At 45.3% G+C, this 27,923-nt stretch overlaps 1 protein-coding gene across 4 annotated transcripts in view; it reads right to left on the reverse strand.

Moving 5' to 3' along the window:
* KIF13A (kinesin family member 13A) overlaps nt 1-27,923 on the reverse strand; it is a 204,354-nt gene that overhangs the window by 66,516 nt on the left and 109,915 nt on the right. For all 4 annotated transcript variants that reach the window (XM_082731796.1, XM_082731795.1, XM_082731798.1 and 1 more), the window contains exons 5-9: nt 15,671-15,763; nt 14,652-14,832; nt 11,536-11,623; nt 9,982-10,116; nt 9,057-9,169 (exon numbers count right to left, since the gene is read on the reverse strand). In XM_082731796.1, coding sequence (XP_082587922.1) covers nt 9,057-9,169; nt 9,982-10,116; nt 11,536-11,623; nt 14,652-14,832; nt 15,671-15,763 — 610 coding nt within the window. The remainder of the gene's footprint in view (nt 1-9,056; nt 9,170-9,981; nt 10,117-11,535; nt 11,624-14,651; nt 14,833-15,670; nt 15,764-27,923) is intronic.

The raw sequence follows: 27,923 nt of genomic DNA on the forward strand, positions 1-27,923 counted from the left end.
TCCTGAAGGTAACAAACTTAAGAAAGAAAATGGCAAAAATAAATTATTCAGACTACATCAAAATGAAAAGTTTCTGCACGAAGAAGGAAACAGTCAACCAAACTAAAAGGCAACCTACTGAATATAAGAAGATAGTCGCAAATGACATATCCAATAAGGAGCCAAAACAACACCCAAAGACAAATAATCCAATTAAAAATGGGCAGAAGACATGAAAAGACATTTCTCTGAAGACACACAGACGACCAACAGACACATGAAAAGATGCTCAACATCAGGCATCTTCAAGGAAATGCAAATCAACACTACAATGAGGTATCACCTCACACCTGTCAGAATGGCTAAAAGTCAAGAAACAAGCATTGGTGTGGATGTGGAGAAAAAGGGAGCCTCTCACAGAGTTGGTGGGAATGCAAGCTGGTGCAACCACTACGGAAAACAGAAGGGAGGTTCCTCAAAAAACGAAAAATAGAACTGTCCTACTGCCCAGTAATTACCCTAATGGATATTTATCCCCCAAATCCACATGCACCCCCATGTTTATCACAGTATTATTTATAATAGCCAAATTATGGAAGTAGCCCAATTTATCCAGCCCATTTATCCAGATAAATGGATACAAAGAATATATACACAATGGAATATTACTCGGCCATAAAAAAGAATGAAATCATGCCCTTTCCAACATCATGGATAGAACTAGAGAGTATAATGTGAAGCAAAATAACTCAAAGAAATGATTTGATTACCATATGATTTCACTCATATGTGGAATTCAGGAAACAAGACGCCCACAGGAAAAAAAGAAAGAGAGACAGACAAACCAATAAGCAAACTCTTAACTCTAGAGAACAAATTGATGGTCACTAGGTGGGAAGGGGTTGGTGGCATGGGAACTGAAGAGTACACTTATGATGAAATAAAATTATATTTAAAAAGAAAATGGCATATATATATGAAATAAAAGAAAATAGGAATTCAACATTAAGGCAAAATGACATTTCTGATTATAGAATATAGGGCATTGTTCACATTTTGCAACTACTGAAATAAAATTTTCAGTTGAAAACAATCCTTCAAACTATATCCATTTTTAGTACTTAAAAACAGCAGAAATCAATTTAGTTGATACAGACTAGAAAAAGCTCCACGACTCCAAGGTCAGTAACCCGCGATTCTCGAGTCAACAGCGCCCTTTATGTGCAAACCCTTCCTGGGCTGGTCATGTACTTTTCATCACAGAGGAGACAAGATCCGACTTTGGTGGCAACCGCTCCGATTTTCTAATCTAAAGTGTGAGAAGTAAAAAGGGAGAGTTCCTGACACTCCTAAGCAAGACACAAAAAAATTAACATGAGGGATTTGAGAGAAAAAGATAAAAGGGCAGCACAGCTTCATCACTGCCCACGACACCACGTGCACGCTGCGTCAGGACATCCCCTCAGCACGTCTAGCACGTCAGCACGTCCAGTACGTAAGCACGTCCAGCACGTAAGCCACAGGGGAGGGGCGGGGCAGGGCAGACGGGATCGATCACGTGACTCTGGGGCTGGCCAGGCACGGTCACGTGACTCTGTTTCCTGCGTGCTGTGTCCTGTAACTGCACCATTGAGGGAAGCTTATCACTAGTGGAAGCCTTTTCCCTGATCGCGTGCACACGTTCAAAACAAGGCCTCTGTCTCAACTTGCTGCCTCCTTGGAACAAAGAGAATAAACCTGCAGGGTGAGGAAACTTCCACGGTGGGTGGGAGGTAACCAGGTCACCCGGTGACCCGGGAGCCATGATGCCACCCCTCCCTGCGACCTTCCACCCGGGAGCAGTGATGCAGGCGCTTGCAGGATCTCAAAAACCGCGTGTGAAAACTGAACAGTGGGTTTGCGAATTTTAACATAACTTCATTCCTAGGGAGCTTAAGAATATAACGAAATCACAAATTATGGATCCTGCTATACTGCTGTCTTCTCGTGCTGGAGGCACATGGGCAGCTCCCAGGTTTCCAGGACAGGGTGGAGCCGTCTGCCCATCTGAGGGGCTGAAAAAAATTGTGCCAGGAACCTTTCTCTTCTACCAAAGTAGAGCTCCTTCCCGGAACCTCAGGGAGGTGGAGATAGTAAAGCAGTTGCTAACCTTTGGGCAAGCTCCTGGGCTGGGGCGGTGGGCACGGAGTAAGTGGGGAGGACAGAAGGATTAGACTAGGGGATAGCGTTTATGACCAGAGAGCCATGTTTTAACACTGACATTTTTAAAATCTACCTATCTACTATAACAACAGAGAATTTGACATTAAGAAAGTTAAGAAAACTAGGAGGATCAAAAATAAAATAGAAGCAGCTCTAATAAGTACAATCAGTGAGAAAAATATTGTCATAACTGTTTCCACCCCTTTTCTACACCTTCCTCCAACCTCCATAGTTTCCCTTGAAACCCTAACCACCAGATTCCTTCCCTCAGGAGTAGCTATGATGTGATGTCAGTTATCTACACTCTCCGGGATGGCTTTCAAATATATGATTTTACCTATCTTCTAGTGATCTTTGTCTAAGGTCCTAAGTGCAATAGTTATTAAACTTTGCTAGAGTTACCTAAATGTGTATTTCTCTCTTTCTACTTAAGGTTTTGATTGCTTTGAGAGCGGAGACCATTCTAGATCATACCATTATTACTGTGCCTGGCTTACAGAAATCAGTCAGTCAGTATCTGCTGAGTAAAACTGAGTCTAAAGGACACTGAAGAACAGAACATGGGTCTCTTCCTAAAAAGGACTGATTCGGGGCACCTGGGTGGCTCAGTGTGTTAAAACCTCTGCCTTCAGCTCGGGTCATGATCCCAGGGTCCTGGGATCAAGCCCCACGTTGGGCTCTCTGCTCTGCGGGGGGCCTGCTTCTCTTCCTCTCTCTCTGCCTGCCTCTCTGCCTATTTGTGATCTCTCTGTCAAATAAATAAAATAAAATATTAAAAAGGACTGATGCAATGCTGGCTTTGGTACTCTCTATGGATGTTTGAGAGAAAAAGGGAAATGGTATCCCCTCTGCCTTTTTTACTTGCTAACAAAATTCTGATTTTGCTGGGAGGCTTATGCTGGGCTAAAAACTCCACTTTGCAGAGTCCTCTGCAGCTTTGCGAAGCCATGAAACACAGCTCTCTGGCCAATGAGATGCAGGGTGACATTACCGGGTGGGGCTTCCAAGAAAGCTATTGTTCTGGTAGAAAAGGTACATATTCCGTAGACATAAGCCAGAAGCCAGTGGTCCTTTGCCCTTCCTTTCCCTCTGTAGTGTGGAACACAGATAAGACTACAATGCCTGGAATGATAGAGTCATCTTGAGGTCATGAGGACGACGTGAACACACACTAAGGTTCGTTGACGACATTTTTGAGGTGCTGTACCAGCCCTTGGGCTTCTTGTTAAATGAGGAAAAGAAATCCAGCATTTTGGTCGTCGCTACAGCTGTTGCTTACAGAAAAATGCAATCCTTTGCTTTTAAAGAAAGTTGAAAGATGTTGAGGTTAGTGGACTTGAGTTAGTACTTTTCCCCGGTAAGTCTCCACTCTTAACAGTAAAGGGAAAATGCAAAGAATATGTGTGGCAAACCGGGGGCAAGGACAATCCCATCCTGTGGCAGGAGAGGAAAGCAAGCTGTGACCTTGCAAAACAGGCCTCGTCCCACTCCCTACTATTTCTGGTGGCCGATGCGAGTCAATCAAGTCCAATAAAGCGCAAAGTGTAACAAGTACCATTCCCAGTCTCATTTCCGTTTCAAGTGCCATGGTGAAATCAAGTATACACAAACATTTCAAAAAATGAGTTCTCTTGAATATTATTTCTGCAGATTTTAGTAGATGTAATACCTAGAGTTCTGTCATCAAGTAAGTTCAGGGAGTAAGTTCAAGTTACATGGGATTCATGAGTCTCCGAAGGGAGGCTTTTGTAAGCAGCTTTGCTCAAAATTATTTGTCCAAGGGTCTTTTTCTGCCCAGAGCCACTTGAGGAACTAGGATTTCCCAAAAATGCTTTGAGAAACCATGAAGTCACAATGCCACGTGCCCCAAAACATGTGACCACTGCCTCCCAAGGAGATTTTTGCTCTGTCCTTTGTGTGTCTCTCACGTTAAATGCAAAGATGTTTATTCAGAATTTTTCCCCACATATGTGGACCCTGCGATGGGTAAGTGGTACATTGATAAGGACCCCTACCAGCCCTTGAGTAATGGACAGAATTGGGCCATTTTTACTCTCCCCAGGTACAAGTTCATGTTTGGTTATGCAGGCAATATCCATTTAAGTGAGATTTCTGAGAAAACATGATTAAGAGTCCTGGGAAGTACTTAAGAAGAGAAAAAGGAGGAATGAGACACACGACCCATTAGAGATACTATGCTTATACTTTACTGCATTGTCACATAAGTTATTGGACAGAATCCTAAAAGAACATATATCTGCATCTGTAGAACAAATGTGGAGTAGAACCCCTTTGGGGAAATGTTTAATATACATTTTATAATCAGCCACAGTGACTGAAGTGGAACTGAGACCAGGAATGACACTCATTAGAGGAGCACTGTTTGCACTTGATAACTGGCCATTACTGAGAAGGACAGAACCTTTCTCAGTGACATTCCCAGGGGTTTCAGCGAGCATCCCATGATGTGAATGAGCGCCCCGAGAAGCGAGCCCGCTGGCCTCCAGCCTCGGGGACAGACTTCCTCACTCCATCCTCAGCAGACAGGCAGAGCGACAGACGGAGTTTTCGGCTATTTTCCCCTGCGAGGATGGTCTACAGACCTACTCCTCCCGCTCCCAGAACAGGCCGTGGCGGTGCAGCCACGCAGCACCTTAGCTCTCCAAATAAAGGAATAATGTGTGCTTTAACGCTCTTAAGAGCTTAAGGAGAGACGAAGCTCCTCAGTTCGGAGCCCATTAAGCAGACACTAATGTCTGCGTGAAGTCCCTGACCGGTCTGCGTAAGAGGATTACTATGTTCCATCAAGAGAAGCCCAAATGGGCCGACAGAAAGCGTAGGACACATGTCAGAGATTTCTTTAAATTTAGCACTCAACGGGGCATTAATTTATGGCTTAAAAAGCCATTTGTGGTGCCATCAGGCAGCCCCTTTCAATTTACTATTTATTTTATTTGGTTAGTACACACTGACACAGAGCTCACTACATGATGCGCACTTACTAATAGTAACTAATTTAATGCCCATCGTCGCCTTGGTCACAGGGCTGTTTCCTCAGCCATGTTTTACAGCTGACAAAACAGAGGCACCCAGAGGTCACGCAGCTAGTTTCTGTAACGAAGAAATTCCAGTGTCTCCTCTGGGAAGCCCTCTCTGAGCCTTCCAGCTGCACTGTCCCCGTGTTCCCACTGCCCCTCTCTGGGCAAGCTTCCATGGCGCTTAATGTAGCCAGACTCCCCTCAGTCCTTCCCCACTGGATCTGGACCTTCCCAAGGCCAGAGTCCCATCTACCCCTCCCCTTGCTCTTATGCGCATCTAGTCCTCAACACACATCGGCTACACGGGTCAAAGATGGGCAGGTGCGCGCCTCTCGCCTGAAATCCTTGGGGCCACCTGGGTGTGGAAATGCAGAATATTTTGAATTTCAGGAAGTGCAGTGCATGCATTATACATGACCACGGGCAGATCTGGGACAGCAGCCTGTAGTAACATCCATTTGCATTTCTACAGCTAAACTTACAAATGGCCATGCTACTCGAGTAAACAGAAACTATAAACACAGACAAAGAATAGAGACAGCCTCACAAGAGTTCAGGGGAGGCTCTACCAACATGTAAGCTGTGAAGAAAAAAAGAAAAGCGCTTGGTTTTCAGAGCATTCTGGATTTTGGAATGGCTGGTAAGGAACAGAGGGCCAATTTCCACGAAGGTCTCCCAGACAGCTCTGCAGATGTCAGGGAACCACTTAACGGCGAGATGTCCTGTTCATGCAGTTGCTACATCCCCACGACCACAGAGAAAAGCTGGAGGACAGGCTGGAGACCTGGGTCCAGAGTGGGCTCCTGGGGCACAGGCACCTGCCGAGGGAGACCAGAGAGGTGTGTGGGGTGAAGAAGACAGCCCTGGACTAAGGCATAGTGGAAAAGGACCCGGGGCATCTCTGTTCCCTTGGAGCCAGTTTGTTTGTTTGTTTTTGGGAAAAGCACAAGGCCAACTCAGCAGACATCCAAAGGCGGGTAACGGTGTCACACAAACAACAGTTCCATGCTTCAGCGTTGGCTGATATAGGATCTCTCAGTGTTGTCTCGTCAAAGAAAAAAAATCCTCCTTCCTTTCATTTTTTCAAGTGAAGTGACCTCCTGTTGTCCTAAACTATGTGCTCCTCAAGGGCAGGATTCAGGCTGTGACAAGTAATCCTAACACAAAGCTCTCACAGCTATCAGAGCTCTGGATGGCCGGGAGTCCAGTACGTGTCTCAGTGGGCCACGAGGGTGTCCGCAGGGCAGCGCTCCTTTTAGAAGCCAGAGGAGATGGGACTGTTGCCTCGCCTGCTCCAGCTCCTACAAGCTGCCTGTGTTCCTTGGCTCGTGGTCCCTTCCTTCACTGTCAAACACGGGACGGAAGGGGAAGGCTTCTTCACCCCCCATCACTCTGACCGGCGCTGGCCCCCCTGCCTCCCTTCTTCACCTCACAGGAGGTTTGTTCTTACAGCAGGCTCACCCGGATCATCGCCTCTTCTCAGAACCTTAATTCATCACACCTGCCAAGTTCTCTGTGTTGCGCGGTCACAGATGCACAAGTTTTGGGAATTAGGATGGGGCATATGGGGGGGCGGTGGGGAGGCAATAGTGTCTACAAGAATATCTGAATTTCTCTTGCATCCCTAGCATTGACTGCAGTGCCAAACACACAGCACATAATAAATGTCAGCTCAGCCTTTATTCATATTACTTGAATGTCTTCAAGCATTAGTTGCCTCATCTATAAACAGAGATAAAAATACCTACTAGGAGCCTTACATGAAACAGAGCATATGAAAGCGCTCGGATAACTATAAAGAACCCCCACAATGAGGATCAGCTCTCACTGACTAGCAGCAGGAAATCCAGATCCATTTGTGAAAAACCCAGTGTATAAATAAGGAAAGACAGCAGGATGCTAAGAGCATTCCACTCAATTCAGTAGGGCATTATGGAAGAGAGAGTGTTGCAGGGGATGTAAATCACGTTATTACGGGGTCTGGAGGCACTCCCCTTTGGGACCATATGTAATTCAGTGGCCAAACTGAAGAGGGTGCTACTAACGTGACTCCAGGACCAAGCATGAGGTAGAACTCTTGCAGGCAATCAGAACACATGGTCACCGCTGCTACTCCATGGGGCTCTGAAGCCAGAATGCCCACAGCCAAATCCAGACCCACACTTAGAGTCTGACACTTGGGGCACATTATTTAATCCCTCTCTGTCCTGGTCTCCTCTTCTGTAACAGGGATAACAGACTCCCCCCTGCCCCCACCAAGGCTGGTGGGTGGATCAGATGAGTGATTACATATGCACCATTCAGAACCTCGCGGGATCACACTAAGGGTCAGCAGAAGTTAGGGAGCATTTCACATCACAGCCAGCCATGCCCGACATTCTCACAGATTCTCGGCACAGAACTTCTACTGTTTTCCCACAAGTCCGGCCTGAAGGCAAAGGGCTAGTGTGGCTGAGCACCAGTAAACAAATCTCCCGGACAGGGTGACAATCTGTCCGTTGATACCTGCTCCCTCATACCCCACTTCTGCTTTCCCATCCCTGCCCTCGAGCCCACTGTGGAACGCTGAGCTGCGGTGCCAGCCTGGGCTCCTACAGTGCTTGGTCATGAAATACAGCCAAACCCTTTGTTATGAGAGCAGGAGACAGGATGACCGCAAGATTAACCCCGTAAAGCAGCAGTCTCTTCACTGAGTACCGCTCTGTCCAGCTGATAGAGGGGGTGATATTTGCCTAATTTTAAACTTCAGCACACTAAAATTATAACGTGCTCGCGTCATTTTAAAGGGCAAGCCGCACAAACGGGTTCCTGCATAGACTGCTTCTTGTCACCTTCTATCCTAAATGAAACCCAAGTTATTATGTCTCGAGAGAGAGAGAGATGTTACAAATACGAACTCAACTACTTTCTGCTGAACTTGGAATAATGATGATGATTACGCTATTTGTACAGATTATAAAAATATTAACTACAGCAAATAGTATTGATTCAGTGCACACAAGACGGGCCAGGCACTGCTCGAAGTGCATCCTGGGTATACATGCCCAGCAAGACTCTAGCAAGTCTACAAAGTAGGGACTGCTAGGATCCCCATTTACAGATGAGAAGAAGCACGCACAGAGAGACGAAGGGAAGGATGAAACTCTGGCAGTCTGACTGGAGTGCACACTCTTAAATGCAAACTCCGCTCCTTCTTGAGTGGGAAAGCAACACCCCTCTTGCCCGGCAGGAACCATCCTGGGGTACCACATTATGGAAAAGAACAAGCCCTCCACTTGTCTGTGCTGAATACCTGCATCTCCTTTGTCTGCCTGGCGAACTCCTACACACCCCGCACCACCCTGATCTCTTCCAGCCCCTAGGACAGCACAGGGCACACCGCAGGCTCCCAAGGCAAACCCTGAGATTTCAGCGTGGCAGCTATGGGACGACTGTTAAGTTTTGTCAGGCGCTGACGTTGAAGTGGTATCAGCTGTACAAAGGGATTCAAAGCAGGTTTTCTTTTCAGAGGCAGCTCCTCGGGTTCATCTAAGATACGATTCGATTGACAAGGCTGTGAATGGCCTTTACCTAAGACCACACTAGACACGATGATGACACGCACAGCGGTGCAACGTGTAGCTTCACACAAACCTCATGCATTTCAGGAGAGACAGGGCTGTTGGTTTTCTTCAACTCTGTTTACTAAAGCTACACAGACTCAGACGCACCTGCCACCAGAACCACCCATTCCCTTCCGGCACCCCAAGCCCCACCCCCGACCCCGGACACAGCCGGACACCTGGGAAGCTGGGTGTGAGGCTGCTGGGAGACCCCAAGTCCCACCGGCCACCTTACTTGTTAATGTTGCTGCCTTCTTTGAGTCGCTCTCCTGCGGCTCCTGTTTTGGACACTCTCTCGCTACCTGCCAAGTCCACCAGGCTGACTTTACTGACCTTCTCTCCCGAGTTCTGGTTGCAGGGAACAAGAGAGAAACAGCACACGTGAGGGCAAATGCACACATCTACGCGGACGTCTGCTCCGTAACTGAGGGCAGCCGAGTAGCCCTGCCCCCACAACAGGGCAGGGGTGGAGCCGTGGGGACTTGCAATGTCACGGTCAATTTTATTTTTTTTTTAAGTTTTTACTTTATTAGTGTTTACTTTTTATTTAAGTTTTTACTTTTATTCGTTCAAGTCATCTCTGCACCCAATGTAGGGCTCGAACTCACAACCCCTGGGATTAAGAGTCACATGCTTGTCTGCACCTGAGGCGGCCAAGCGCCCGTCACAGCCAGTTTTGAACTGCTGCGGGAATACAGTGTTTGCATGTCGCTGGGGAGCATGTGTCCTCAGCTTTCCGGGATCTGGTCAGGAAGCCAGAGATTTTCTGTGCCTTTGAGGAAGCACATGAGGATTCCTGCATATTTAGGTCAAAATCCTCTTATTTTGAAAAAGTGTTGTGGTTTCCTCTCTAATAGCCCTTAACGGCGATGAGGTAGACTCAGTCGTTTTTAGGGGAATTTCAGGATGAAAGGCTACATATTAAAAGCTGTATGGTGACATCACTGCTGTTCACGGAGTTTACACAAGAAATGCAATTTTTTTTTTTTAAGTTATATATAAAGGAAGACCTCATAAGTGGAACAATTTAAGTAGCTTATGTAGTAAGCAGCAAAGCCAGCATGAAATTCCCAGCCACCGAATCCAGCCACGAAGCCCTCCAGCCCTGCGGGACGTGTGCGTTCCTTTCCTGCCCCTGGAGGCTGTCCCCCGGCTCTTACCCCAGACTGCAGGTCATAAAGTGTCTGTGTGATTATGATGTTGAACACAGCATGGGAGCGGCTGCTTTCCTCATTCATGTTGGTCGCAGCGACCGTCCGAGACTTATTTCCCTCAGACATCAATGACTCAATATCCTAGAGGCGAGGAGAAGGAACCCATTAGAAGCGCAAACACAGGAACACAGTCCTGCCCACCAGTACGCGGAGCAATGACCTCCCAGCGTGCGCCCGGCACTGCCCTTCCATAAGTTCCGCCTCCCCGACTGTCTTCCCCAGGGCAAGGGCTGAGCCTCCACCTCTCACCACCTTCTAGAATAGGAAATGTTCCCCCAATTCTGGCCACCCCGCAATTGTCCCCTTTCTCTGTTTAGCACCTCTTTTTACCCTTTGCAACTTCCTAGGGGGGGAAAGAGCTAATGTTCATGGAGCACTCCAGACACTCAGTCACACTGGTGACTTTATGTGACTAACTCTCCTGTGCTTAATGACTCTGCAGAGCCACAGACGGCTTGTTGACGTGCCCCCTCGGCCGACGCCGACATCGTGACCCTCCAGCGACAGGGAAGGCTTATTCATCTTCGAGCGCCTGGAACCCACGGGCTCTTACACAATGTTAGACGTGTGAACTTTGTAAAACAAATATTCCCCTAATGTTAGCCACAGAACATGGACGTTCACGGAGCTCAAGTAACTTTACCCACATCTAGCTGAGATACAGGGCAGGGGTGGCTCTTACTAGTAAGTGACAGGGTGAGAGAGCAGGGAGCTGACCGCACTGAGCTGTGAACCACACCCCCGATTCAGCACCTTGACCCCGAGAAGTTTCCCTTCATTTCAGAATCTGGGTGCTTTTCCAGTGATGGCTGCACTCTGTTTCTCATCTGAGCGACACTAAAAACGTCTTCATCTACATGGCTGGGGAGAGTTAGCTCACAGATTAACTTTCATCAGTCTGAGGGGATGGTGGGACGGCCACAAGCCAGGGACAGCACGACCGGGTAGAGGATGCCTTGGCACACTCTTGGGTGGGGATTCTCCAGCAACAGAGACCGGGCTGTTTTAGGGGTTTCCGAAGCAGTGATGGCAGAAGGCAGGCTAAAACATCACGTCGGGATGTAAGAGGGTGTACAAATCAAGGAGCTGGAGAAGGAGACGGGTCAGTCAGTGGGGAGGGGTGCGATTCAGAAGACTGAAGGGTGATGGAAATGAGCACAGGAGACCCTGTCAGCGGAAAGGGAATGAATGAATTGCGCAGCACTGCTTGTGTGTGTCCAGGTTGCTCCAGAAGGACACCACTGACAACCTTGGGGAGCAGAGTTTCAACAAGGTGGCATGAAAGAAAATATTCGCAATTCACACTGCCGAGCCTCTCGGCCACACTGTCGTGCCTTCACAACAAAGCAGGTCGAAGCCCTTTCTTTCTGTGTGGGGTATGCTGCTACTGGGTTTCTGAGACCGTGCATGGTACCAATATGCTAGAAAGCACTCGCATGAAAATACGCTCAACATTACCTACATGTTTCGATTTATTGCCAGTTTTTAATTGACACTTACCTCAAAACTAGTGACAGCCAGCTGGGATAAACCATCTACGTATGGTCCCAAAACTTTATGCTCTCGAACTTTAAGAGACTGTCTATTCCTTTGGGAGGAAGGAAAAAGGAATGAATGAATCAGACCAAACTGAAAAGCTTTTCTTTCTTTTTAGTTACTCAGAAAGTAGGGTTGCAATTTTTTTTAATGATCAAAAAGTATTCTAAAAGCTACTTTATTTGGATTAGGAGAACAGCATTCCTTATGAGGAATGTCTTTTATACTCTGATTTCTATTTAAAGTAACTTACTATTTAAAAAATTCTCTCTCTACTCCCAAACTAAACAGCCAGCACACAGAATTCGCGTGTAGGCTCACTAGGCTTGCTTTAGTTGAAGAACTTCAGTTTTTACATTGGAGGAAAAAAAGAAAGAAAGAAAGAAAGAAAGAACATGCAGAATTGAATTTAACCTTAAGACGATTTCATATATAAGCACACTCCCAGTTTCAGCAAATCATGTCTTAAAGTTTTGATCAAGCAGTGGACAATATTAAAGTGTTTTAACTTGCTTTTTTAAGGCTGAAATGATTTATGCTGCTTCTATGCTGACAATTTCATACAGAAAGTGAGCAGAACAGTTGTCTGCAGTTACTGCTATTTTGGCTCTGCGAATGAAGACTTTAAGACTTTTTTGAATTTCTGAATGACAGACCTGGTTTAAAGCTTATCAATAGATAACTGAGACTAAAAGCAAATCTATATCTATTATGAGCATATTACATGTGTCACCTTTTCCACTGCATCGGCTGTTAATGCCTTTCTTTTTTTTTTTTTAAGATTTTTATTTATTTATTTGATAGACAGAGATCACAAGTAGGCAGAGAGGCAGGCAGAGAGAGGGGGAAGCAGGCTCTGCCGAGCAGAGAGCCCGATGTGGGGCTCGATCCCAGGACCCTGAGATCATGACCTGAGCTGAAGGCAGAGGCTTAAACCACTGAACCACCCAGGCACCCCTGTTAATGCCTTTCAAATCAAGTAGCAATGTCTGGCATCACTCGAGGGTGGACAAAGGGAACTCGGAATCACCGAGCTCTTTCCAAAGTTGTGGCACTGCTCCTAAGAACTTTTCAGTTATCCCACTTAAATCTCATAGAAACCTACAAAGGAGGTTTTCCTGCCTTTATGGATGAAGAATTCAATATGACACTGAGCAATTCGTGGACTCTAAACGGGGCCAGATCAAGTGCCCGTCTTCAAGAGAGCGAGTGGGGTGCACCCGGGTCTGAGACTCTACTCATTCGGCAGGCACGACCAGAGACTCCTGCATGCTATTCTGGAGCCAGAGAAAGTGAACCCAGCACAGTGTCAGGTGCTTGTGATGCTATCTAACACAGAGCATTCCTGTACGCTGTGGGGGGTGGGGGGGGGGCGCCGTGAACTGGTACGAGTCCTTTGGAAGACAGTTTGGCAGGACCTCCTAAAGCCAAAGACTCAGTACCTTGTTGCCCACAGATCCACCCCAGATGTACTCCCTAGGAACTCCTACTTTTGCACATGCAGAGAACTGTGCAAGAATGCTGAGGGCAGCACTGTAGCCGTAGAAAGCGGAAACCGCGCAAGTGACAGAAGGCGAGATAGATGAGGGTAAAATCATACAACAAAGCACCAAACACCAGTAAAAATGAATGCATTGTTACTTCATACATCAGGATGAATGAATCATCAAGAGGAAAACAGCAAGTCCACAAAGGACTTATATACTATGATGTCCCTTACACAAAACTTAGAACTGTGCAAAATTCTGCGTAAGCTCTAAGGAGGATGAAGATAATGAGAAACATAAAAGTCATCATTGTGATTACCTTGGGGAGGGGTAGGGAATGGAATGGAATCCAAGAGAATCAGACAGGGTTTCAAAAATATTGGACATGTTCCATTTATTAAGCCAAATGGTAAGTAGGACCATTTTATTATTCTTTGTATCTTACATGTATTATAAATATTCTTTCATAGGCAAATAGTTAATAACTTTTTTTTTTATGGTTTCTTTTTTATTTTTTTAATTAATTTTATTTATTTCACAGACAGAGATCACAAGTAGGAGAGATGCAGGCAGAGAGAGAGAGGAGGAAGCAGGCTTCCCGCCGAAGCAGAGAGCCCAATGCGGGACCCGATCCCAGGACCCTGGGATCATGACCTGAGCCGAAAGCAGAGGCTTTAACCCACTGAGCCACCCAGGCGTCCCCAAATAGTTAATAACTTTAAAGTCAATGTAAGCATTTGCCCCCAATTGGTTCATTTCCTTGTCTCTGACAATTCTGATCTTATGATGATACCCTTGACTTATACAGGTGCTAAAGGTGTTTAAAAATAATTCAGGATGCTGAACTGTATTTTGAGAACGACCTCAACACACACATCCCTCCACAGACTTGAAACACAGGATCACAGTGCACCAAAGTACTAACAATGGTTACTTCTGAGTAACCATTTTTATTTCTTCTTACACGACGCCTATCCTGTAAATTCTCTGTATTTATTATTTGGAAATCAGCAAAAAGATTTTTCAATTAAAAAATAAGTAAATGGCCTTCTCCTTCTATGAATCAAACTCATCTGGTTTTTATCACCTAGTTTTTAAAATACACCCATGCCTGGGATTCCCCTTGGGTCCACTGAATCATGATTTCTACGGGTGGGGCTCAGGCCAGCGTATCCCTCAAAAGTCCCCAACGTGATTCAAGTGCACAGCCCAGGAAGAGGATGCTTTTCCAGGCTTGATTGTTTCAACCCTTCTAGTACTCACCTCTGATTTACAGCTGCTGCCTTCCAATATGAATCGGAGGACGACTGTGTCCTTCTTAACTCGATTTTTATGAACAAGCCATGGTACCAAAAATAACACCGACAGTAAAAACATCTTTTTAAATGGCATATCTAGGCAACTTTATTCATGAATATAGGATAAACTACATGTCTTGGGTATACCAGCAGGCTCTGAGAAGCAGAGGACTTCTCAGTGAATGAACTGAAACCACGGCAGTAACTGAATAAATATATTCACTTGCAGTTTTCATGTAAGGATTATTTACAATTATTACTCCCATGACAAGCTTAATTTCAACCACTAACTTACCCTTTGGGGTCTAAAAGATCCCGAACTTTCTCATTATAAATTTCCATATAGGACACTTCGACTTTAAAGGTCTGTGACTCATTTTGCTCTAGAGAGATCCTTTTAAATAAAGCACAGCAGAGCCTTGGAATGAGGCCCAGCTGCTCAGCACTGCCCATCATGGAGAAGGATTTTCCCGAACCTGCAAAGGCCAAGCAGAAAGAAAGGAGGACAACAGAGCGAGTGAAACGTAAGGCTTCCACATGACGTGGTCTCTACACTTATCCGCCAGGGTCACAGAGCAGAAGCGGCTGACTCAGCCCTCAAGCCCATGCCCCCGGGCAGCCCTGCTGGCCATTCTTTCTGTGACGTTCATGGCCTCCAGCTTGATGGAGGGATGCCTACTAATAGAACCACTGTGAACACAGACTCGTGTGAATGCTAACTATACATTGTCGAGGAACATGGACAGTACTTAACCCCCCAAATATTTAATGTTTGTGGAAATGCTTTGATACGCATTCTATTGTCTGAGTCTCGTAGCTGTCCTGTGATGGGACAACAGGCAGTACTGGTGGGACTTATTCTAACTTTCTCGCTGAAGCTGTGGTTAAGAGCTGAGCCCCCAGTGAGCTTCTGCTCTGCTCGTTCCCAGCACGTGCCCCACAGCCCCGTTTTGATAACGCAGGCATGCCTGTGTCCAGGGTTGGTCCGCTGCACAGGACGATACCAAGAGCTGTTCTATGGCTTTTTACTATAACCTTTAATACTGGGAAACCGGTAATTATTTTTCTAGTTCAAATACAGGTTAAAACTATAATTTAGGAAAATGACACTTAATAGTCTGAAACTAGCTTTGCTCAATTACTCAATTATCAAAATCGTTGAACCTTCAAAAAGAGGGTTACTTTTGATCATCTAATTCAGTGAAACCCACAAGGTCAGAAGCATGTTTCTGTCACTTCCCAGTGTTTTTTATTTCTCGACTTGAAGAAATGCACACTTAATGTCATTGACTGTAAACAAAAGCAGCCACTTACCTGTCTGTCCATATGCAAAAATACAAGCATTATAGCCCTGAAAGGCTTTTTCCAGAATTCCTTCCCCAAGGCACTTAAAAACCACTTCTTGACCTAAAAACCAAACAAAAAATAAAGAACTACCAAAGAAAAGGTTTTTCTCGACATACTTGGATTAATAACTGAGCCCCAGTTAGTAACGATATTCTTTCAATCCAAAGATGTTAGAAGTGTACTGCGTGCCTACTATGTGTAGGGCTACGTGTTCAGAGTTCAGTTCCCGGATCAGGTCACGATTCCACCCATCCTCTCCCTCTTAGACACTTCCCTAGGCATTCAAGTTTCCTTTCCATCATCAGGGGGCCACAGAGGAGTTGTTTAAATTCTGTTTAGTTCTTCTCATGAGCTGGTATTAAAATATCATTAAGTGTAAACGGTCTTATCTCCCCATCTGCATTCTGAGCTTGCAACACACAGGAACGTTGCCGGACACGTCTTGGGTACATGTAAGCACCTAGCACAATGCGCAGTGAATGCCAAGGGTTGGGAAACTGTTCGCCGCTGGCGGAGGTGATGTGTGTGGAGCACAGACACCTCCCCGCTGTGTTCCCAGGCTGGGTTCGAGGACAAGTTCTCCTCCGTGAGCCTGTCTACAGCGTACTGCAGTTCTGGAATGATGTACCATACAGTCCATAGCATCAAGCTGAAGAGGAAAGCTGTGAAAATCTTTTTTTTTTTTTTTTCTTTTTAAGGTAGGCTCCACATCCAACACAGGGTCCGAACCCACCACCCTGAGATCAAGACCTGAGCTGAGATCAGGAGTCGGACATCCAACATACAGAGCCACCCAGGCACCCCAGGTGTGAAAATCTTTTTATTTATTTATTTTTTTTAAAGATTTTATTTTATTTATTTGACAGAGAGAGATCACAAGTAGGCAGAGAGGCAGAGAGAGAGAGGAGGAAGCAGGCTCCCTGCTGAGCATAGAGCCCGATGCGGGACTCGATCCCAGGATCTCAGGGTCCTGAGCCGAAGGCAGCGGCTTAACCCACTGAGCCACCCAGGCGCCCCGTGAAAATCTTTTTAAACAGTTAAGGTGGCATTTACTACCCTTTGAAATTCCTGACTTTCTCACACTCACTCCCCATCATTAAGGTAATTAAAATGATATTCTCCTTCCTCTGTGCTCTCATAGTCCTGAACCTTCACAATTCCAGCATTTGCCAAAACTACTGGTTTTGGTTCCTCTTCCCTCCCTGGAATGAGAACCCCCGATTGATGTCAGAGACTATGATCTGTTTATCTCTGTAATCCCCAGGCCTAGCACAAGATGCTTGATAAATGTTGGGGGGGGGGGACCCAAATCGACTGAACTCTTTTTTTTTAAATCTTACATGACAATTCCATTTACATTTGGAAATAACGCAACACAACGTTAAGCTCTCGGGTGCACTGTTTCCTTTGTGCGAAGCAGGATCTGATTTTAGCAGCCCCTTGTTACACGGGGACATGTGGCTGCACAACGGGACCCTTAGAAATGTGTAAATATGAAACAAGCAATATTTTCAACCGTTAGGCCAGCAAAATGTAACATTTTGGCAACAATATCACTGGACTGAGGAAAGACGGGTATTTTTGTAATCTGCTGGGAGAATAAATAATACGGTCACTTGAAAACCCGACAGCGCGTAGAAGCGAGCGCCCATGCCTCCACTGGGGGCCATGATGAGGCACCCAAATCCCCCAGACACTTCCACGATGGTCACCTCCACAGGATGCCCCGGCAGCATTACTCGGACTTGCTAAGCTGGAATCGCGTTAAATGCCCACTGGTAAGGGAGGAGAGAAGGAAAACGTGGACTACTTTGTTGCCAGAATATTACACACCACGTTAAAAAAAATCCCGACACATTTGTGTGTGTAGACAAGGCTGGAATTCGAAAACGTTCCTGAGTTTAACAAAAATCATGTTCCAATACACATACACATAGCGTATTTGGTATAGACTGGGTCAAACGGTGTGAGAGAAAGACCCATCGGTGAGCACTGAAGTTAAGAAAAATGAACTGGCTGAAACAATAACAGATTCACATAACCTTATTGCTCTAATTCTGACTTTTAACATCTAGCACAGAGCCTGGCACCTAAGAGGTGTTCAAAACACGCTGGCATAATATGTGAATTTTTTAAAAGGGTGTAACCACTCTAACCACTCTGAGACGCACAGGGCTGTTGTGAAGACTGGCTGAAGAGACATGTGCGCGCACACACATACACTCCAGGAAGAACAGGGAAGAATAGAGAATGTCAAAATTATTGCCCACCACATCAATACTTTGTTCTCGTCCATTCTCTCAAAGGGTCTTCCCTATTCCATGTGTACTCCCCCAAGGCCCATGCCGAAAGGCAGGCCTTAAATCTGGAGCAGAGCCCACAGCATAGACTTTAGGGAGTTAAACCCAGCCCGTGCTCAGGTTTCTGAGAGCCGACCGTGGTCCTCGGCCAGACCCAAGTGCCACCCGCAGGCTCTGAAGACACAAGCAGACCAACGGAGCCTTCTTGTTGCATCTTCCCCCCTGGCTAACCAGCCCCTCAGGAAGCGGGGGGAAGGAGGGGGGACAAGACGTGTTACAACTCAGCCAGGTCAAACATCCTGCCCGTAATTCATGATTTCAACTCATAGTTAGTCACTTGAAAAAAAGCAAGCACTTGAGTTGACTGAAGGACTCAAGTGCGGGGAGCACTGTGGTCAGAGCTTGACCACGGCCCCACAAGGGCCTGTGGCCACTTAGGAATCTCTCCCTTCCTCTGTTGGGTGGGGAGATGCAGTACATCTAGCTTTGGCTCCTGAGGCTGAGTAGGATGGAAGTATGGAGAATTATTTTCTCCATATTCTTTTATTTTTTTTTTTAAAGATTCATTTGAGAGAGAGAGAAAGTGGGTGAGGGAAGGGGCCGAGGGAGAGAATCTCGAAGCAGACTCCCTGCGAAGCATGGCGCCCAGGGCAAGGCTTGATCTCTCCACCCTGCGATCAGACGTGAGCCAAAACCAAGAGTCAGATGCTCAATCGACTGAGCCACCTAGACACTCCTCTAACTCTTTTAAAGGAAAATCACAATGTTTCTTCTTCCCTGGTACAAAATTTTTTAAACTAAAGACCATTAAATCCAAGATCAAGAAAACTAAGAAATGAGTGCTACAGAGATAGACAGGTTTATGACACTGTCAAGTGAAAAAAACCACATAACCACATATCCAGGATAGGATACATATATACTAAAATTGCACAAAAATAAACCAAGTGATTCAAGAATTCTCCAGGATATAAAAATATAAGAATAAACTGGTTTTGCCTATGTCTAAATTATTACAAATACTAAAGATGATGTGCATTAACCTTTTTTTTTTGTGAGATTTTATTATTTGAGAGTGAGCAAGAGAGTGCAAGCAGGGGTGGGGTACAGAGGGGCAGAGGCAGAGGGAGAAGCAGACTCCCCTCTCAGCAGAGAGCCCGACACGGGGCTTGATCCTAGAACCCTGAGACCATGACCTGAGCCGAAGGCAGAAACTTTTTTTTTTTAAGATTTTATTTATTATTTGACACACAGAGAGAGATCACAGGTAGGCAGAGAGGCAGATGGAGAGAGGGGGAAACAGGCTCCCCACTGAGCAGAGAACCCAATATGGGGCTCGATCCCAGGACCCTGAGATCATAACCTGAACCGAAGGCAGACGCCCAACCCACTGAGCCACCCAGGCGCCCACCAAACGCAGATGCTTAACGACTGAGCCACCCAGGCACTCTGATAAATTAACCTTTTGAACCTGTATACTTTTATTATTTATGCAACTAAGAAGAAGAGAATTAATTTTTATCCACTGCCCCACTAGCAATGCACTTTACATATTCTGGATCACTGAATCCTTACAGTCCCCGCGGCCAGTAGGATCTGTAAGGAGGCTGCGGTTCCAATGGGGAGTCATTTGCCCAAGATCATTTGCCCATAGCAAATGGCAGGCCCTGGGTCTGTCTGTCCTGACCCCTGACCGCTAAAGGAGACGCTCACCCATCACTGGTGACGCACACTGCAGGACACCAGGAATCGGTCATTCCCCCTCTGGTCTCCATGGTTTGGTTCAGGTTATATTTATTTATTTGTTTTTACAAACTCTAGATCTTATCACAATTCACTATTCTTTCCCATTTTTCTCTAGCACTGGAGTGTGAGTTTCCTTTTTTTAAAAGATTTTATTTATGCATTCTCTTGGGGGGTTGGGAGACAGAATCTCAAGCAGACTTCCCACTCAGCATGGAGCCCGATGTGAAGCTCGATCTCACAACCCTGGATCATGACCTGAGCCGAAATCGAGTTGGAGGCTTAACTGACTGAGCTCCCAGGAGTCCTGTGAGCTTTAAAAATAGGTGTTGCATCTTAGCAGAGTCCTTGGCAGACAGCAGGCACTTTCATGCCCTGAGTTACTCCTATGCTGACATAGCTGTCCTCAGACTAAAGCGTACTGAATTGGGAGCCCCTTTTCTCATTACCGAGGACTAAGGCATCAAAATATTGTTTGCTGAACTTAAATATTTGGGGCACCTGGCTGACTTAGTTGGTAAAGCATGCAACTCTTGATCTTGGGGCTCTGAGTTCAAATTCAATCGGTGTGGAGATCACTTAGAAATAAAAATCTTAAGGGGCACCTGGGTGGCTCTGGATTAAGCCTCTGCCTTCAGCTCAGGTCATGATCTCAGGGTCCTGGGATCGAGCCCTGCATCGAGCTCTCTGCTTGGCAGAGAGCCTGCTTCCCCCTCTCTCTCTGCCTGCCTCTCTGCCTACTTGTGATCTCTCTCTCTCTCTCTCTGTCAAATAAATAAATAAAATCTTTAAAAAGAAAAAAAATCCTTTAAAAAAAGACTTAATTGCATTAAAGTTTATACTTTAATCAAAGTATGACTGTGTTTGAGATTCTAATGAGCCCCTAAAGACTACAGTACCCTTGGTTAGATCAGGCACTGGGGACAGATGTGAATAGACATGTTAATATAATATGTATCTACCAACTGAACAATTTTGATAAAAATGACAGATTACACTTTTCCTGGCACCCATGGTAACCTCCTGGACATTAAATCAAGATATATGTCACAGTAAAAACCCGAACTAGTCTGTCTGATTTCCATTATGCATATGCTTAGGCTTTTCAAAAATCAAGTTCTCTTAGTTACAGTTATGCTTGACAGAATATTCTCCAGATTTATCATATTTAATAAAGCTTTAGTTTTAAGCAGGAAAGGAAAATATTCTGGGAAATACAAAATAGAATATGAAAGAGTAACAATTATACTGTGTTTCCAGAAATACTTCGTCTCCTTTCCATCCTTAAACAACTATCTCAAAGCACAATTTATAAAAGGATGAACACAAAGATCTATTGTTACATTCATGTATCTTTACAGCTCTGAGCAAGACCGGATTCTAGAGAGACTGCGATACATTTTGTCACTATGGCTTCATGTCTCAAGGAAAATTTACTCTCTTTTAAGACAAGAAATAATGAACACTTTGCCACCTCTACAAAGTTATATCAACATTAATTTTTTTTTTTTTTTACAGCTGCTTAGCCTTCCATTGTATGCTTTACTGATGCAATCAGCCCTTTATGGGCATGCAGATAATTTCCTTTTTCTTTTTTCTGCAATATTTATCTTTACATATTTACCTCCGAGCACGTTTCTATTCTCTTTACCAGGCAAAGCTCCAAAAACTCAAATTACTGTGTCCCCCACCAAAGCCCCCTCCACAACACGGTTATTATCATTCTTGGTTTTGTCTGAACCACAATTTTCCTTTCCTTTGTTGATTTTCTACTTTGTATTTATTCTTTAGCAAATGGATTATTTGGATTCTGTTTCTTTTTACAAATCGACTGGTTTAGTCATTGATTTTTTTTTTAATTAAAAATGCTCATCATACATACATCTATGTGTTTATTTACTTACTGAAGGAAGCTTTACACCCAATGTGGGGCTTGAACTCATAATCCTGAGATCAAGAGTCACAAGCTCTTCCAACTGAGCCAGACCAGTGCCCCCAAAATGCTCATTGTATGTTAAGGACATTAACCTTTGGTCTATTATACATTGTAAATATTGTTTCCTGGTCTGGCATTTACTTTTTGGTCTCGTGCTGGTTTTGTCATGCAAAAGCTTTTGGTTATCCATATTCAAATCTTTCATCTTTTCCTTTGTGGTTTTTCCCTACAGTGTATGTTTATGCATCCAAAATCCTTTTGTATTATTATTACCCCAAGTTATATAGGGATTCACCTGTATTTTCTTCTAGATCTGCTGTTTTTATTTTTTACAGTTTTATTTTCAAATGTGAACTCTGCTCCTTACAGCTGTGTGACCTTGGGCAAGTTCTGGGTTTCTTCATCAGTAAATGGGGAGTAACAGTTGCTACCTTACTGGGTCGTGGGTTATGATCTACGAAGGCAAGCTAGATAAAGCACTTACCACAGTGCCTGGTTAGTGTCTAGAATATATTTTAGTTAATATCCATTATCAATATCATCCCTCAAATCTTTAATCAACTATAATTAATTCTGGCATAGAGAAGGAGGTAAACATCTACTTATCTTTCCTTCAAGTAGGACAATTCTGTGAGGTAATCCAATTTCAAACATAAAAGAAAAGACGCCTATTCTTAGGAAAAATTTTTAAAGAAATCACTTACTGTTATTTCTCTAGATACTTTAGTTCCCATTTCCAAAATTTTACTGACCAATATAATGGTGGATACTCTCATAGAGGAAAGAGAGAGCCAATATATGGTGGTGGGGTGTTATGTTTTGTATGTAGTGGGGTGTGTGTGTGTACGTGTGTGTGTGTTGTGGTATATGCATGTGTGTGGTGGGGTACATGTATGTCTGTGTGTGTGTGTATGTGTGTTATGTTGGGGCTTGTGAGGAGAGGAAGCCAGAACAGTATTATTTAGGACATGATATGCCAACCTATATGTCCAGTGGAGGTAAAATATTTACTTTTTTTCATAACATTACCTCGGAAGGGCACAGGGGTAAAAACCAACATAATAAATCCTATCAATAAAACTGTGACTAGAAACACTCTGTAGATGTCTCCTGATTTTTCTATCTGGTTCCTTTTGAGCTATAGGATTCACTGACTGGGGTTATCCTGAATCAGTGCTTCGGTCTGGTACTTTCAAGGGCATCATGGGGATGGTAGGAAACAACTGTAAAAAGGCCAGACTATCAACCGAAGCCCCAAAACGCTGCCTGTGGACTCATACAGCTTCCTGTCCTCCTCAGCATAACCGTCTCTCCCTGAAACACAAACCACACTTCACTCTGTGATAGAGAGAAGACATTAAATATCAAAGACCCTTATATGGTCTGTAAAGGAGAGACAGAAGGTTTCCTGCTTTGTTCATTTCTATTTTTTAAACACGGAGGTCCCCTTTCCCAGCCTAAGGGGAAAAAACCAACTTGCCAACTGCTTTTTGAAGCTCACTGTGCAAAAGAATGGGGCTGTTTGTATTGGATGATGGGAATCAGGGGCCCCATGAAAGATGCAGTATTTTCACCTACACGTTTCCTGCCATACCTCACCCTCAAACAGAATGAACTCTGTCTAGAGGAATATGCACCAGCCCCTAAGGGAAAGTTCAGAAGTCGTGTGGGAAGCAGGAGAATCTGTGAATATTTGCTTCTATCCCAGACAAACCAAGCAAAGCCCCAGCACTGTCAAACCCAAAGGCTTGTGGCTTTTCAACAGGTGGTCCTTCCACACATGGCAGCCCCATGTGTCTGGTGCAGGGACTCCACAGGGCAAACCTGACCTCACTAACCATGACCAAGAAGATGCCAATTTCCCCTGTGGGGTTTATGCTTAAAACCTATAACTATATGGATAGGTCTAAACACACAGGCACGTCCAAAGCAATCTGGAACACAGTATCATGACTGCGGAGAGGACCCCTGTATGGAATTTCTGCAAGTCAGGAAGTTAAACACCTGACCCACCCACCCCTGAGTCACATATATAATGCAGATCCGAGTTTCCCCGCTCGGGCATCATCTGTCCCTACTGGGGATCGCAGCAATGGATTCAAAGCTGTTATATGTGTGCGGTGGGAACTGGGTAACCAAGGTGATGCTCTTTGCGGGGCCCGACAGCAAAGCACAGAAGACCAAGCAGGGATGGAGAGAAAACGCACGTACCATTCATGTGCTCACACCTGACTACTGAAGAGGTACAGGCTCAGTTACAGGGGGCTGTGTGCTAAGAAATGGGAGAACAAAATGGGGGCATAACCCTTATCTCGCTTACAATCTGCATTAAACAAGGCAGTCGCCTATAGATCACGGCTGAATAAAACAGCAAGCATGGCACTAGAGGACCAGATAGGACATATGCATGGAATATTTCTCATTTTTCTAAAGCAGGAACATGGAAAAGCGTTCAAGAGTTCAGCTCGACCGGTACATTTTACCAGTGTATGCAGTCTCCCGTTTTCCTTCTTTCCTGTCCTTTCTCTTTGGAGTTAGAGTGGGAAAATAAATAAATAAATAAAAGTCTGAACTCAGTATTTGTGATGTGGGACTCCCGGGTCTGCTTGTTAGGAAGGACGTTTTTTTCCACCTCTCAGCGGGGCTGACAGCCACAGTGATTTTGATGAGTCTGGGCTTGGCAGGTGGCCCAGGTCCAAGGCAGAGCACCCGATCAGCGCAAGAGCAGACAGGCTCTCCGCACAGACGTGCGGTGGGGAGACATGCCAGACGTGGACCAGCCTTCGGCATATCCCTTTCCCAAATGGGGCAGCTCAGAAACTGTCCCATGTACTGACGTTAAACCTGGGTCGACCTAAAGGACCAAAACACGCAGAGTTTAGATACAAAAATGAAACCTTTCCGGATTGGCCTGGTGACACTGGATTTAAGTATTAATCAACTATGGGAGGGTGCCATTAAGGGGCTTGGTAAAAGGATCCGGAGAAACTGGGCCATGAGGGTAAAGGGAGAGCACGGGGCCATTTTCCACAGCGGTGTCCGAGGGCGATCAGCGTCCCGGAGTCTGGGCGCCTCGCCTGCAGTGTGCACGGCACAGGGGACTCGCCCAGAGGGACGTTTCTACCCCAGCAACAGTGCTGGGACGAGTCAGGAGCTGGCCGTGGAACTCAGCTCCTTTTTTGCTGGCCTGTGAGGTGGCTGACTCACCCAGGAGAGGGTCAGATGCTGGTGCCCCGGATGGGAGAAGCCAAGAAGCCACCCGCCCCACGAGCATCTGAGAGGGATTGTCTTTTGAGCTCTTTTGTAGGGTGTTTTCACACAGCGCATCTGCTGGGGAAGTAAGTGATCTTCGTTTCTGTCTGGTATGTTCTCTGCGGTACAGGGACATGGGGACCCAACACCCCTTCTGGACTGGGGGGAGCACAGTCAAGAGGAGATTAGAGCAAAGCCCCAACCAAACAAACACGGGCACTCGGGACTCCAACAAGGGACAGGAGGGAGAACGCTGGCCGGCTTCCACGCCAGAGCCCTGCAACGTGACTGCCGCACACAGCCGCTTTCCGGGGCGGCAGAGACCAGAGGACAGCCCGGGACTGTAAGAGAATCTGTAACATCTTCACATGTCATTGTCGCTGCCTAAAACCCACCGGTACGACTGCTTTTCAGCTCTCTCCCAGGGAGCAGTTTCCTTACCGTAACATTGGGGGGACAGTAATGGTTTCTACGTGATGGGATGTTCTGATGATTCAATGAGCTACTACAGGTGGGGAGATGAGCACAGGACTGGGATCCCAGTGCTCCCAAGTCTACTGTCTACTGGGATTCTTAGCCGCCTCTCTGCATACCCTTCAGTAAGTCACACGATGTCTTTGGGTGCCAAAAAACAAGGCATAGATGGGGATGAAGAAAGGAAAGCCTGTAAGAAGGTGGGACCAGGTGGGATTAAGAAACAGGAGTAGAGGGGCGCCCGGCCGGCTCCGCTGGGAGAGCACGGGACTCTTGATCTCAGAGTCATGAGTTCAAGCCCCACATTGGGCATAAAACCTACTTAAAAAAAAAAAAAATTAGGAGTAGAAAAGAGAAGCACACACACACAATCACACCCATACATACACACATCAATATTTACACACACACACACTAACACGTTCACATTTACACAAACCCATACTCAAACCACATAAACACACTTATAATCAAATATACACAAAACATGCACACGTACACATATACACACTTACACACACTCACATTTACCCACACACATACACACACACACATGCACACACTCTTTTTAAAAGAATCTAACAATATGAGCTTCGCTTATTTATTTCAGGAAAGTTTTTCTCACCAGTAAAGCTGGCCTAAACCAGAGAAAAGCCAAGGCCCCCCACCATGACCTCACTAGGCAAGGAAATGTCCGTGAGGAGGGCGGAGATGTGACCCGAAATGGTCTCAATGCGGGGCACTTGGCACACTTTACCAAACACAAATACAACCCCACCATGAGTAAACTTGAAAGTAAACCTCAAAGATTTTTGTGATAGCAAAAAAGGAAAAAAAAAAAAAAGGAGAAAGAAAGAAAAGTTTTTCTTCACTGATGTCCCCTTTGACCCCATTTTCTGAATTGGCCAACATTCTCCCCCATCTATAAGGTAGTACAGTGGGGTGTGCCCACCGCGGCCTCCATCAGCCCAGCTGGGAGGCTGTGCTCTGGCCGCCCACCAGCTGAGCTATGTTCTCACAAAGGGTCAGCTGCGTTCGCTCCTAAACTAGTTTATGTCCATTGTACGTCTCCGTCATTACATAATTTCATTAACAAATGTAAAAAGACAGCTGCTGGTTCTAAGAAAATGAAGTCGGATGCTTAAGGAACAACCTGGTAAGGCTTAGTCACCAGAAGAATTGTCCGATGTGGCATGGGTACGACAATTTGTTGAAGACTTTAAAGAGAAAGAAAAGTCTAGAACTCTGCGTGCAGATGGTTTTGTGTCTTTTAAGATGACATGTATCATTTATAATGAATCTCCATTTCACCAAACTGTTCACAGAATCAACTACAACCACTTTTCATAACTACACAGAAAACATCTGTGGTTTTGATAAACCTAGTAGCTAACAACTATTATGTGCGAGGCACTTGCTGAATGTTTCTTATAAACTTGAATAATGAAAGAATGAACCAACACAGCACGCTAAAACAAGCATTTTGGAACTTTGCTAAAATATTGGTTCTATGTTGGCTAGTGCTGGCTTTTAGAATATAAATTTTGACGCACAAATGTCTTATCTTGTGTCTAATCTCGCTTCTGTTAAACAGTGTGAAAGAGAAATTATTTCTACCTCTGGGCACATAAAATGTCCCGTCATGGGAACAGAATCAAACACGCAACGGCTCCCGGCTCGGACGCGAACAGCACACAGCTAGGGTAGCAGGACAAGAATCAAACATACAACCTTTCTCCTGGGCAGCAGGGCATTAACAAAGACTGAAAACACACGGCTTCAGCAAGTCTGAGCAACGTGCCGTATGATGAGAATTGTTAGATAATTTCTAAGTCAACAGTTGAGAAGCTCTGGGCCTGGAAATGTTCATGTCTGTGTTGATTCCCAGATATGCCACCCCCACTAGTTTGTTGTGTTTTTTTTTTTTAAGATTTTATTTTGGGGGCGCCCGGGTGGCTCAGTTGGTTACAGATTTTATTTTTTAGTAATCTCTATGCCCAACATGGGGCTCAAACTTACAACCCCAAGATCAAGAGTCACGCGCTCTACGGAGAGAGCCAGCGAGGCGCCCCCCGACCCCCGTACCCCCACCAGACTGGTTTTCATTTTGGGTATGAAGATCAACAGAAAAACAGATCTGTGAGAGATAGTCCCCCAGAAAGAAGAAAAGTGAAACCAAGGGGACTGGTGACTGTTATTTACCAACACGGCACATGAGAGACAGTGATGGAGCATGGACCGATTTCATTGTCAAGAAGGTCTTAATTATAATGGGTAGTGATTTAACCCTTCACAAGGGCCTATTATCGGTACGACACTCTCAAGTGCCGTCCGTATCCACTGTAATGGCGTTACAGTCCGCAACATGGATCTGCCTGCATGTGTGGACATACGGGGTAAAGAGTAGGGGAACACATGAGTTTATGCAGAAATAGGCCAAGCTTTGGGTGCCTCACTTTGCAGGTTACTTGTTGTTTTTTTTTCTTTCATCCTGGCACAAGCATTTTTGCTTCAA

Source organism: Mustela nivalis (assembly GCF_964662115.1).
Source record: "Mustela nivalis genome assembly, chromosome: 5".
In the NCBI taxonomy this organism is placed as follows: Eukaryota; Metazoa; Chordata; class Mammalia; order Carnivora; family Mustelidae; genus Mustela; species Mustela nivalis.